At 34.8% G+C, this 12,996-nt stretch overlaps 1 protein-coding gene and 1 long non-coding RNA gene across 6 annotated transcripts in view; one reads left to right on the top strand and one right to left on the bottom strand.

The window, feature by feature from the left end:
• Positions 1 to 12,996, top strand: part of BCKDHB (branched chain keto acid dehydrogenase E1 subunit beta) — a 233,057-nt gene that overhangs the window by 171,812 nt on the left and 48,249 nt on the right. The window contains exon 9 of one of the 2 annotated variants that reach the window (XM_082474245.1): positions 4,213 to 4,299. The exons of the other annotated variant lie outside the window; for it this stretch is intronic. Within the exon in view, the coding sequence (XP_082330371.1) occupies positions 4,213 to 4,299 (87 nt within the window). The remainder of the gene's footprint in view (positions 1 to 4,212; positions 4,300 to 12,996) is intronic. 2 annotated transcript variants of the gene reach the window in all.
• LOC309666663 overlaps positions 1 to 12,996 on the bottom strand; it is a 137,176-nt gene that overhangs the window by 76,084 nt on the left and 48,096 nt on the right. The gene's annotated exons all lie outside the window — the stretch shown is intronic.

Genomic DNA, 12,996 nt, shown 5'->3' with positions numbered 1-12,996 from the left:
GGGGGGGGAAAGTCATGAAGTGGCCAGACCAGGAACAAGGTATCTTAACGTTTGCATCAGAACAGGGGTGTCGCAATCTGTTGGTTGTTGGCAATGTCATTGTGTGTTCAGCATTAAGATTTTGATGGCTCCTCTTGAATCGGGAGTTGCTGACGCCCTTGGGGAGGGGATGACAGAAAGAGTGAGAATCTCTGGGAGAAACCCAGGGCAGACCAGTGCTCGCCAACTCAACAGCCGTAGGCTGTTTCACTCCTTGCCTTTCAGAATTGTTTTTTAAGTTTTCTGGACAAATTTCTCAAGGCCTTGTAGGGAGCAAAGCCGTTCTGTTTCCTGGTAGGGGACACAAAGATGGGCCCTCATCTTGAACTGGTTCAGCTTTCCCTGGCGCCATTAGCTGCTCTAACTCACTGCTACTCCCTCTGGGTAAGTCCAGAATCCTGGAGCAGATCTTAGTGGCAAGAAGTTGAAGAAGCAGATACTGGAAAATCTAGCCTTATGTGATCTTTCCTGGCTGTGATAGGTTTAGCTTTCATATTGAAAAGTTGTTTAAACTCTTAAAATTTTTTTTCAAGTGGTGAATTACATTTATCTCAGAAGAAAACTTGAAACTTGAAATATCACTTTTTTTCTAAAGAAAAGGAATTTTAAACCCTTATTAGCGTTTATATCTATAGTGATTTATTTTTAAAAGGTTAATGGCTATCTCCATTGAAAGGCACCATATTTTTACTCTCTAAGTAGGTCAAAAGGCTAAATTTGGCTAGAAAAATTTCCCGGCAGTTGGATGTCATTGTGCCTAAATGTATGAAAATGAAATGCCTGTTAAAGTTGACAAAAGACGTAGATTAATCAGAATGTCTAGTTGAATCACAAAGCATGGAAAGAGTAACACTCCCTTCAACTGTGTATATTTGCAGTGATCTCATTATCATAATATTAACAAAGTGTGAACAATTTCTAAAATAGAAAAGAAGCTGTCTTCAGAAATTTTAGTAAACTGAAATTGTGAATGATAAAAAGCACATACCAAGTTGAATTTGTATTATACCTTACAAAATCATGGGATTCTATGATAGTCTCAGCCTTTCATGATGTATGCTAATTCTTTGAAACTGTCAGTGTTATGTCTATATTTAGGCATTTTTCAGACTTCTGCTGTAATTTTATTTTATATATTTTAATACTTTTCAGGTACTAGATGATTTTAAGAAGCAGAAATGAAATTTAGGTGCTTTCACAATTCAGTGAAGTAAAGTAAAATACTCAGCTCAGAGCCTTAACACATAGCAGCTCCTGTGACAATCCGTTGTTATGATTTTGATCATTATTTCTGTCTCCTCTTGTGTTGCTGTCCCCTCTCTCTCTCACTGGTTTGCTTGCTTTGACAGTTTCTAGAGCCTCATAGCATTATTACTTCTCATCTTGTGTCTGCCCTTCAGCTCTTGGTGTTTTAGAAATTTCCGGAATTCCTTCCAGAACTGTCAGCATACAGTTCCTGATCCAAGAACTCGCATGTTTACCTAACACACTTGCAGAGCTGTTGAAGAACTTCCCCTTCTCTGATACCAATAGCTGATTTCCCATTTTGTCTGGGGTCCAACAGCTTGGAGGTCAAGAGATGAGCTGGATATGATCTCGACGTACAGCTATCACACAGAGCCTGGCATGGGGGGTGGCTGATTCCCTATGTTTTCACTGTGCCTCTTTGCTGCTGGGGTTTGGGACCTCAGGGTTCCCTTGTATCTGCAGCTAGTCCTAAGATACCATAAAAAAATTATGTTTTTTGAGATTATGACTGCAGTGTCACATGTATTTGTTGCCTTCAGCATTAATTTAAAAGGGCTTTCCCTTTATTTTTATTTATTTTAGACTTATTGAGAATATTTTGAATAATATAAAAGAACTTTTCATTTAAAGTAAAACAAAACCAAAAGTTCTTTCCCTACAATTCCTTCACTGTCAATCTTCAGGAGAAACAAGTTTTGATAGTTTGGAATGAATCCTTCCAGACTGTTTACACATGTTGGCTCAATGTATATAGCTATGTTTACTGGTGTCCGTTTTTCACAAAAATGAGATCATATTATTCTGCAGTTTGCTTATTTTACCAATTAACTTGTCATGGGCACTGTTTCATGGCCTCGGTCTTTTTCATGGCTGTGTAATATTCTGCTGTATTGATGTATCTTGGTTTATTTAGCTTTTCTCCTGCTGACAGATTTTATCTGCTTACACATCATGTTGCATGGACTCCAAGGGTTGGTAGCTTTTGTCCTGGGTACATCTGTGCTTAGTTTCCCCACTACATTCTGCAGGCTAGAGGAAGCCTAGAACATTTGCCTTGGTTGCTTATTGGGTTGCCATTTGATCTTGGATTGGCCTCAGTTCAGATAAAAAGCACCAACTCTGTTGTGTGGGGTTTGAGGGGAACAGCAGCATTTTTATAGCTGTTTCTCATTTCTGCCCTCTAGCTGGGTTGTACCGTCTAGCTGGGATGGATTTTGGCTATATAATTCCTAGATGCTCTTATGTTGGCAGAGTTCTGGGATTCAGAGCTATGAGAAAGTTCTGATTGTCAAATCTGTTTCTTTAATCGGCAATCCTTAAAGTCAGGACATCTTTTTAGGGAATACTTTGAGAATACATTTGTTTTTTTCATGATTGTAGAATATTTTTGTCTCTTTATATTTCTAACCAGGTGCACTGAAATTTAATTTGTGACTTTCACATTGGCATAATTAACCACAGTCATAAATTCAAATACCAACATATTCCAAGGTTAATATTTCATTGGCGGGGATGGCATTCATTAAGGTGTTCATAAAATTTCATATTCTTAAGTCACTATTTACTTAGTAGATATGGTAACTTATTTTTGTCATGGCTACTGGCCATATCTTGGAGTTTAACATCTGCTGGCTGAAACTGCTACATACTTTTGAAATTCTAAACCCAAATTGCCTAGAATGAAGGCAATATTTTAATTTATATACAGGCATACCTTGGAAATAGTGAGAGTTCGGCTCCAGACCTCCAAAATAAAGTGAATATTGCAATAAAGTGAGTCACACAAATTTTTTGGCTTCCGAGTGCATATGAAAGTTATGCTTATACTATACTGTAGTCTGTGTAATAGCATTATGTCTAAAAAAATGTACATATCTTAATTTAAAAAATACTTTATTGCTAAAAAAAATATGCTAACCATCATCTTACAATGCAGGGTTCAGTTTGTAAAAAGTGCAGTTATGTGCAAAGCACAGTAAAGTGAAGGGCAATAAAACCAGGTCTGCCTGTAAGTTTTTTGTTTGGAAGATTTTTATTTCATGTTCCTAAAAGAGTAATGTAGAATTTAAAGAAGGTGATACAAAATTATTAGAAATGTAGAGGAGAAATTAGACTTCTCGTTTGTAATATGGTAATTGTGTAACATATCTTAAGCAGTAACTTGCTGTTGGTTTTAATATTTTTTGCCTTCCTCCACACTGGCATCCTGCTATGATATCGTAGCTATACTTTTTGATTTATTATTGTACAGAGTGTGACATGCACAGTGGGAACAACCGCACCAAGCCAGTGTCGAGAATACATCCTAATTTTCTGTGACACTTTCTAGTTTAAAATGGAGTTGTGGTCATTAACCATATTTCAATACACTTGAACCAAGAGAGTTGTAACCCTTTTACTTTCCCGGTGATTTCCTCACGCTCGGTTTCCTTGAATGTCTAGTGGCTTGAGCTCTTCCTTTGCTACAGTTTTTACACACTATTTTTGTGTTTTCCTTCTCCACACAAAAAATGTCCTAAGACTATTTATTTATATGCAGATATACTCCCAAAGGAACAAAAAGGCACTTTCATTCTTAGAGCTATATGAGGAAAAAAAATGATATTCAGATACAAAAATGTGAAATACATTCAGTTTATAACACAAAAATATAATAGGAGGCATTTTTAATGACATACATAGAATTACAAATCTCATTTTTCTTTTGCACTAGGATTATCTACTGAAAACTTTTTTAACAGTGCAAAAATCAAAGAACTGTCCAGCTGAAAGGGAGTTACAACTTACTTGGCATAAAACTGAATTGCTAATTTTTAATTATTTATTGGATTTAAATCATTTATTTGTATTACTTAATCAAAACTGCTGTTATATGCTTGAAAATATGTATTCTCTTCCACATCAGACTTTCCTTTTCTCTTTCAGTCTGTGATCAAAACAGGGCGACTGCTAGTTAGTCACGAGGCTCCCTTGACGGGCGGCTTTGCCTCTGAGATCAGCTCGACGGTTCAGGTAGAGTAACTTTTTGGCACTGATGTGAGCATTTGTGCATTTGCGTGTGTCTATTCCAAGAACAAAATTACTTATCACAATATATAAAAGCATGCCCTGTTTAGAAATGTACATTTTTCCATCTGACTCCAGTTCACTGTCCTTTAGATAATGGTCTAATTACATCTTCTAGAAAAGAAATCTTAAAAGCTGAAAATTCCTTAATAGGAAGAAGGAAGTTTGAAATCATCTAAGTAAACTAATGTCAGTTATGTTTGCTAGGATAAGAGGAAGAGAAAACTCTTAAATTTGAATGGGATATTTCTCTTTTGATAAAACTTATCATGATGAATCTTATCATGAAACGTTTGATTTATAAAATTGATTTTAACAGCCTTCACCTTAGAAAAAAATGAACCTGTCAAAAGTCAATAATTTAAATGCAGTAACTAATTTCACAATCAATAATTTAATTCATTAACTTGATTAATCCTGTGCTATTGGCGACACTTTAGGAATGGTTTAAAAACATTTCTTTTAAAAAAGGGTTCAGTTAAGATGCTGCCTATCAGGAAAAAATTCTACAAACCTCTTTATGGAGGATTTTTACTTAAAACTTGCATTCACATTTATAGCATAGATGGGAATAAGATGACTTAAATGTTTCATTTTTCCTAATTTTTTAAATTAAAAATTAAGTAACTATATTTTAAATGGAAAGTTTGTATGCATTTTAAATTCAGAGTATCTTTGCAGCTAGCAAACATTTTACTTCTCTTTACTGGTGGTAGGATGATTTTATTGTTAAGATACATATAAATTGAAAATTCCTTTAAGAGTATATGGTTAAAAACTTGATATAAAATTGATATATGAGCACTAATGATTTCTACCAAAAAAGATCTTTAAGTATGAACTGACCATGTTATAAATATTTTTAAATTAGATGAATCAAATTTAAACATAAATATTTTAAAAACTAGATCAAAAGAATTCATAATTATGATAAAAATTATGCTGTTATTTTTACATGTGGTGTACATTTTTCACTAACAAAATTAAGAAAATACTTGAGTTTTGTGCATTTGTTGTCCTTCTTATTATAGAGACTACAATTTGAAACATATTGCTCATCATTGTGTAACATAAATACCTGGTATTTACTGTGCATTTTATTCATTGAGTAGCGTAATGTACTATCCCTGTAAAGAAAAAAAAAGGGGGGGCTTGCAAGAATGAATCACTAACACCAAGATGGTATTTCAAGTCAAAGGCAAACTGTAAAAAGAAACTGGGATTTTTTTGATTCCTAGTTGACATGTGGTCCACTAAACCCATTTGGCTGTTGCTAGTGGAAATTTATCTGACAGCTTTGTTTCATTTTGCCCACTGAATGTCATCTTATTGTTATCTCAAGACTTTCACTTGCATTTAAATGTAAAAGGAAAATAAGTAGAACATAGAATTAGAAATTATAACTCAAGTCCACTTTCTCTAGACGTGCTTTTTAAATTTGAATTCCATTGATTACTATAAGCTGCATAGAATGTAACATATTTTTCGGCTTGGAAAAGAATTAGAAAGATTATCTAGCCTAGTGTCTACTGGTCTTGAATAATATGTGGATTTGTGTCAAAGGAAAATTGTCTCTCAGGCTCCAAGAATACATTTGTGAATTCCAGTTTGAGGAACATCATATTATGAGTTATAAATATAGTCACAATAAAAAGCTTACACTAACAAGATCATAAACACTGTATCAAAAGCAGATCCTGAAATTATATGATAGGAATCAGTGGTTAAGGTTGTGAAAGAGATTATCCAGAATATGGTCATATTTTTTATCATAATAGGAAGACACAAAACAAAGACCACACCTTATAATACTCAGACTCCCAAAATATGCCCACTGATCCTGGGTGTCTGAGGTCTGAGAAATCCTGACCCAAACCAACTGGATTCCTTTAACAGATGAGTGTTTCTCATTCATAGTGCTTGTGATTGACCCGATTTTAAAATTAAGTGGAAGATTTGGGACTAGGACAGGAGTCTTGAGTAAATATTGAGTATGTACATATGCATTCTTTATTCAAAGTACCCCCACCCCATGAGGAAGATAGAAGTTTTGGATTCGTTATAAGATGTTCTCTGTTTTCCATGTTAAAAATCTTTCAACCAACTAACCACAAAATAAATTAAGGAAGTAATGTAAAATTTGTAGAGAGGTCTTAGTTTGATATTTTGAGGAATTAGAATTTGGATTTATTAATATGAGGAGGAATTACAGAATGCTCACAGTTGATTTTGCTTAATTCAGATTTTACTTGTACAAATGGAAAGTGTGGAAAATGAATTTTAACAAAATATAATCAACATTGTATTTCCAAATGTTTGCCTGTTGTGGCTTTTATGTATTGACAAGGAAGGAAAAAAACAGTTAGACACCTTGTTTGTGTTTTGTTTTGATTTTTTGGTTTGTTTGCTTTTTTGGTAATAATGTTTGCATACACCATAGGGTAATCTGAATAATGCAATCTACTTTTCAGTAATTGTTTCATGCACATATTCCAATAAATGCAGCATACTGTATTCAGCCTCTTGTTTACGGAAGGCCTCATTCCCTATTGTAAGTGAAGCCTGTATCAAAGTATCCAAGTGCCTGGGCTTCTTTAAACTGAAATCACTTAAGTGTGAGGTGCAGCTGCTTTCACCACTTGGAACGGTTCATGTTTCTCTGCTTCTTTTTGGTTGTGTATACTTTGTAACATTGAAAAAGATAAAGCAGGGTTAAGATTTTGAAAGCAATTTTCTGGAACGGGCAGGGAAATGGTACATAGAGAACTTTTCATTGTTGTCCTAAAGAAGTTTGAAATTCGGGGTGAGAATGATATATATGTTTGAGCACTATGGATTAAAATGCTGAGTTATTCTCATTGTATCAACAAATGTAAATTTTATGTGAAAGTAAGCCCACGCAAAAAAAAAATCTGCTCTAAAAGCATCGTTTTGTGGAAGGTATTTGATAGCTCTTTAAAAAGCTCATGGTTAATCTTACAAAATTGCTCTTAATATTACAATATTTTAAGACAATGATTATTAACAATAAAACTACTGTTTTAATACATTAAAAACTGAGAGCACCATTTTCTGTTTTACGCAAATTTTAAATTATTTCCCATATTAAAAATTAAGAATCCTGAAGAGAATACAGCATTTTAGATGGTATTTCTTTAAGTTTATAATTGATATTTTTAGATAGAAAAATTATATCATGCTCTATAAAATGAATATCAAGTAAAGGAACTTTCTTTTTTTTTGCTAGCTATGGGAAGTATTGCTGGCTTTACTATTTATTATTTTTAGTTAGATAAAATATGCAAAGAATGAATATAAAATATGTTCATATTTTATTTATATAACTTTTCAATTTATAGCAGATGGCTCTTCTATCATAAAAGGAGTTCAGTGTACACAAGTTTTTTCATGCCTGTTGCCTCTTTTTCATAAAGCCATTTATTTTATTATTTGAAAAAATATTTATTGTTAGTCTCAGTTTGAGGTAAGTGAAAATCACAAAAGTGATTAGGAGACTATTTTGTATTAATTAAACATAACATTGTAAACTTACATTGATCAATAGCTTCTTCATAAACTTTATATAAATGCTTAGAAAAATCAAAACCAATCCATTGAATCTGAGAACTGCTTTGCATTCCTATTGGATTAATTTGGAAGCAAACTGGGAGGTGGAACAAGCTGAGTGAGGTCTGTTGTATCTGGCTCTCCTCTGGGGAAGATTTATTGGTCGGTCATCCAAAGCTTCACTTGTCTCTTCCCATCTAATTTTACATTCCCATCTGTTCTCACTTTGCGGTGAGAGAACTTTTTCCTTCTTTCCTTTGACACATACCGAAAGTTGGAGAAGAACTTGATTTGTGGAAAAGTGCAGAGACAACAGAGTTTAGCTAATTCATTGACCTCATTGTGGAGTTTGAGCAAAGATTTCGTTGTTTTGGAAAATTATATGACTTAGTTGTGATGTTTGTATTCCTCAGCTTTATGTAACCACAGCTTAAAAAAAACCAAAAATTTTACTGTGCAAAAAAGAATATGTTAACCTCATCCATTTAAATATTTTGCCCAAATTAATTTATATTATATATTCTCCAATGCAATATTCAAAATAAGCGTTATTTATGAATATTAAGACCAAATAATTTCTGGCATTTTAGTAGCTTTAAACAGTGTACTTTCTTTAAGCCTTGTAGAAACCAATCTTTATTATTAATTTCTAATACATTCCCATAATGATGAACTAAATCTTGACTCTGATAAGCTTGGGATAATAATACAAAAAATGTTTTTTTTTTGGTTTTTTTTTCCTTTCTGGATTCAGTGCTTAATAAGAATGCCAAAAATTTTAGGGATTGGGGTTGGCTTAAAGGTTTGAATTTTTTTTTTTTTTTAACACATGGAAGCAATAAGTCTGCAATAAAGAGTCCAATTGGAGAGTATGGTAAATTTCCATACCATTGTTCCATCCTTTCTGTGCAGTCTCTATTCTTAGGATAAGAACTCAGAAATTGTGCATACAGAGATATATTTTTAAGGTAATCATATTCTAAAAGTTTGAGAGGGTTTTATAGGGTTTACATTAATCATCACGTAAAAGGAAACTTTCCTAATTTTCAAGTAAAGGAATTTTGCTTTTCTCACTCTTTCATGTTAGAAAGGACTATGCAGAAGGATTTTTTTCTTATAAACTTATTATTAACCACCAAATTTACCAGCACTCTCTTTACAAACGTCAGTCTGAAGAAGAGGGAAAAGGTCCTAAGTGGTCTTGAGATTTTTACATTGTGGAAAATATGTTTAAATAAAATTATCATGTTGATAAAGTAAGAGTCATCAGAGGAAGCTATCAGGGCAGTAATTTGATGAATAGTTTAATGCAATTTAATAATATTATTACTATTTTTTTTTACTAGTGATTCAAGGCATTTGCCAACAACGAAAATAGCAATCAGGAAATGCATACTTGTATACTATCATCTATCTAGATGGAGCCAGAGCATCAGAAAAGCAGTTTAACATAGAGTATTCAGATATACGATGACCTTTTTAAGGTGGAATTTTGCCCTGAAGCCTGTCAGATGTTCAGTAAACAGCTTCCATGGCCATAAATATGAACCGAAGACTAAATCTTTCCGGGGATGCATCACGGATAGATCTGCTGTATCACTGTTTGTGGTTAAGGCCATGTTTCACTCTGTTGGTCCTCCCCCTTGCCCTGACCCCACCTTGTCTCCCTCAATGTCTCTTTCTCCTTTGCTCATTAGTGTACAGGTGGCCAGGCTTCTCCCATCAGCCCTCTTCTTCCTCTCCCCATTCTTTCCTGGGCAGTCTCAACCATTTGCATGGCTAGTCTTAAAACCTTCAAATCTGAAACCTTCAAGATTTGGCTCTGCCTGTTGGGCCTTAGACTCAGAATTCCAATTTCATGCTAATTTTGGTAAGGATAAGAAATTTGTGGACTTCGCTGGGGGCACAGTGGTTAAGAATCTGCCTGCCAATGCAAGGGACACAGTTTCAAGCCCTGGTTCGGGAAGATCCCACATGCTGCAGAGCAACTAAGCCCGCACACCACAACAAAGAGTAGCCCCCGCTCGCCGCAACTAGAGAAAGCCCACATGCAACAATGAAGACCCAATGCAGCCAAAAATAAATAAATAAATAAATAAAAATAATAAAATAAAATTGTAACTCTATATCCTTAAAAAAAAAAAAGAAATTTGTATGATAAAATGGTTTATGTGGAAGGATTGTAACATGAAACAGGGAGAAGAGGTAGACATCAGCACCTGGATATCTGCCAGTTTCTGGAAATCAGCTTATCTCAAAATGAATTCTATTTCTCCTCAACTCTTTCTGGGCCTCTTAAATTGTCTTCTTGGCCTCTAACGTCTTATCACTTTACTATCCATTATTTTCTTACAGGACACATCAAATGTTGTCCATCATCTGTTCGAAAACCTCCAATTAGATCTTCTCTGGAGTAATAAGGTCTTTAGGTCAGGATCCTCAGCTGCCCAAACCGATGTTTCCAATGTTATTTTTCATATCCTTTAATGATTCTAGTGTCACAGTGATCACACTGGCCTACTAGACATTTCCTGAATGATAATTAATGTGTACATCCAGCCTTTATTGAATGCTCTGGGCATAGCCTTAATTAGGGCCTTTCATTCAAGAAATAGAGTTCTTGTTTTATAGACACTTAAGAGTTCAGTAGAAGAAATAGATGCTAAACAGATAATTATACTGTGGTACATACTAGGATAGAGAAATATTCAGAAGACTATGGGATTATTAAATACTCGATCACCTAACTCAGATGTGACGGTTGAGTTAACTCTTGGAGGAGTTAAGGTGGGTGAGGATTCAGGCAGAAGGAACAATATAAATAAGGAGGCAGAAAAAAATATATGATATTCTAGGGGTGACAGTGGTTTTGGTATGGTTGAAGAGTAGTACGTGAGGTTTGTGGCATGAGGTAAGGGTCAACAGGTAGGTGGGAATTAGATTCTAAAGAATCTTACATGTAATAGCAAGTAATTCGTTTTTGTGTAGAGGAAACTGACAGGACAGAGTAAAGCCAGCTCACATAGATATAAATTCCAGTTTAAATACATTATTTATGTATTTAAAATACACCTTATAAACTTCCTAGTAAAAAGGAAGTAATACGAACTCGAAAAACAATGGTCACAATTATCATTATTTAAGGCAGAGGGGTGTAACTAAAGGATTTTAAGCAGGAGATTAACATAGAAAGATTTACAATTTAGAAAGACCTCTGGCATTTATGTTAAGGATGCATTGGGAGGAGTGAGGCAGGAAGTCACAGAGATTAATTAAGAAAATATTTGAGTAATGTAGATGAGTGATTTAAGGGTCTTCTAAACCAAGGACACAGGAGTGGGGTTGGAGAGAAAGGTGAATTTTAGAGAGAGGAGAAGGAAGAGTATGAAAGAAAGACTTGCTGACTGATTAGGTAGGAGTCGGGCAGGGAAGGCTTAGCTTGATTTCTAGGTTGGGTGAATTTTGAATGGAGGTACCCTTTCACTAAGTTGGGGACTATCATTGGAAAACGGGTTTAAGCACATCGTCTATGGAAGATGATGAATTAATTTTAGACTTGTAGAATTTGAGGTGGGGATGGAAAATGTGTCTCTGCAGCTCCGGAGAGATTCTAAGGTATAGGAAAAGATTAAGGAGTCATCATCTTATAGTGACGGCTGAGGTCATGGATATGGGTGTGATCACACAGGAAAAGGATAGTCTTAAGAAGGGAAGTTGCTGAAGAAGGAGTCCTCACCCACATTTACGAGCAAGAGAGGAAGAGCTGTAAAGGAGGGTGAGTTGGAATGTCCAGAGAGAAGGAAGGGAGGAGGAGAGAGCCATTACAGAAGACTAGGGAGACTTTTACCGTGGAATAGATGGCCAACAGTATTAAATGCATCCACGTTTGTCAGCTAGACTGATGATTGTACCTTGAGTATAGCAACCGGAAGACATTGGTGACTTTGGTGAAAGCAAATGTGGCTCCCATTATATTTGGGCTGGTGAATGAATGGCGAAGAATTAAAGCAAGAACTGTAGACCACTATTTCAAGAAACGTGACTTTTAACGAAAGGGAGAGGGGAATAAAGTAGTTAGAAATGGGCTCAATCTCTCAGTGTTATTTGCTCAGCTTGGAATGCCACTTTCTCAGTTTGAAGCCCTCTCTGGCAGTCTCCTTAACTCCCCCGCTCCATCACCACCTCCTCCCCATCCCCATCCTCTCCCTTCCACCTCCAGCCCATCTAACAATCAGGTTTTCAGTCTCTCTCGAATCTGCCCTTTGCTTTCTATTCCCCTAATAAACTCTAAATGAACCAGGAAAAAAAAAAAAAAGAAGAAAAGAAAAAGAAAAGAAAACCAAACCACAAAATCTAAAGGAAAAAATGTAGACAATAACTGATATTGAGATGGGCAAGACATTTTTGAGCAAAAAATTAAAAAGTAATAGGATCAATCATATTATCACAGATTAATGTATTTGCATAAAGTGAAAAATATTTGTGTGACAAAAAACAGGCACAATTGAAAGGAGAATGACAACTGGGAAAGTGTTGGAACATGTGACAAAAAATTGATATGTGTACTGTATTAAACATTCTTAAATATCAGTAAGGAAATTAGTAGCCCCTGTATTTAAAGGTCAGAAGAGGCAGATTGTTTTTAGAACTATTAATGGCTAGTAAACATAAAACGATATACCACTTACTATGACTAAAAATGCAAATTTCAGAATGGGATATCAGTCTCCTTTGTTACCCATAAGAGTGGCACTGCTTAAAAATCAATTATTTTAGTGTTGAGATGGTGCAGGATAAATGTGGAAATTGATTCATCTTCCCAGGAAATCAGTGTGGTAATGTGTATCAAAACTCTGCTTTTGACCTAGGAATCCTAGGCTTCCTCACTTTGGAGTCACACACAAGAATGGATAAGGGCATTCTTCTCCATGCCATTCATTTGATTAATAAAATATTGGAAGCAATATCAGTTACAACAGGAATATAGTTGAATAAACTATAATGAGCATTGTGGATTTGTTAAAATCATTAAAAGAATAGTTAACAACATTGTAACATTTGTATGGATGTAATACT

The sequence above is a fragment of the Balaenoptera physalus genome, assembly GCF_965194825.1.
Source record: "Balaenoptera physalus genome assembly, chromosome: 9".
Taxonomy (NCBI): Eukaryota; Metazoa; Chordata; class Mammalia; order Artiodactyla; family Balaenopteridae; genus Balaenoptera; species Balaenoptera physalus.
Note: the sequence above shows the minus strand (reverse complement) of the source record. Positions and strands in the feature narration are given on the sequence as shown.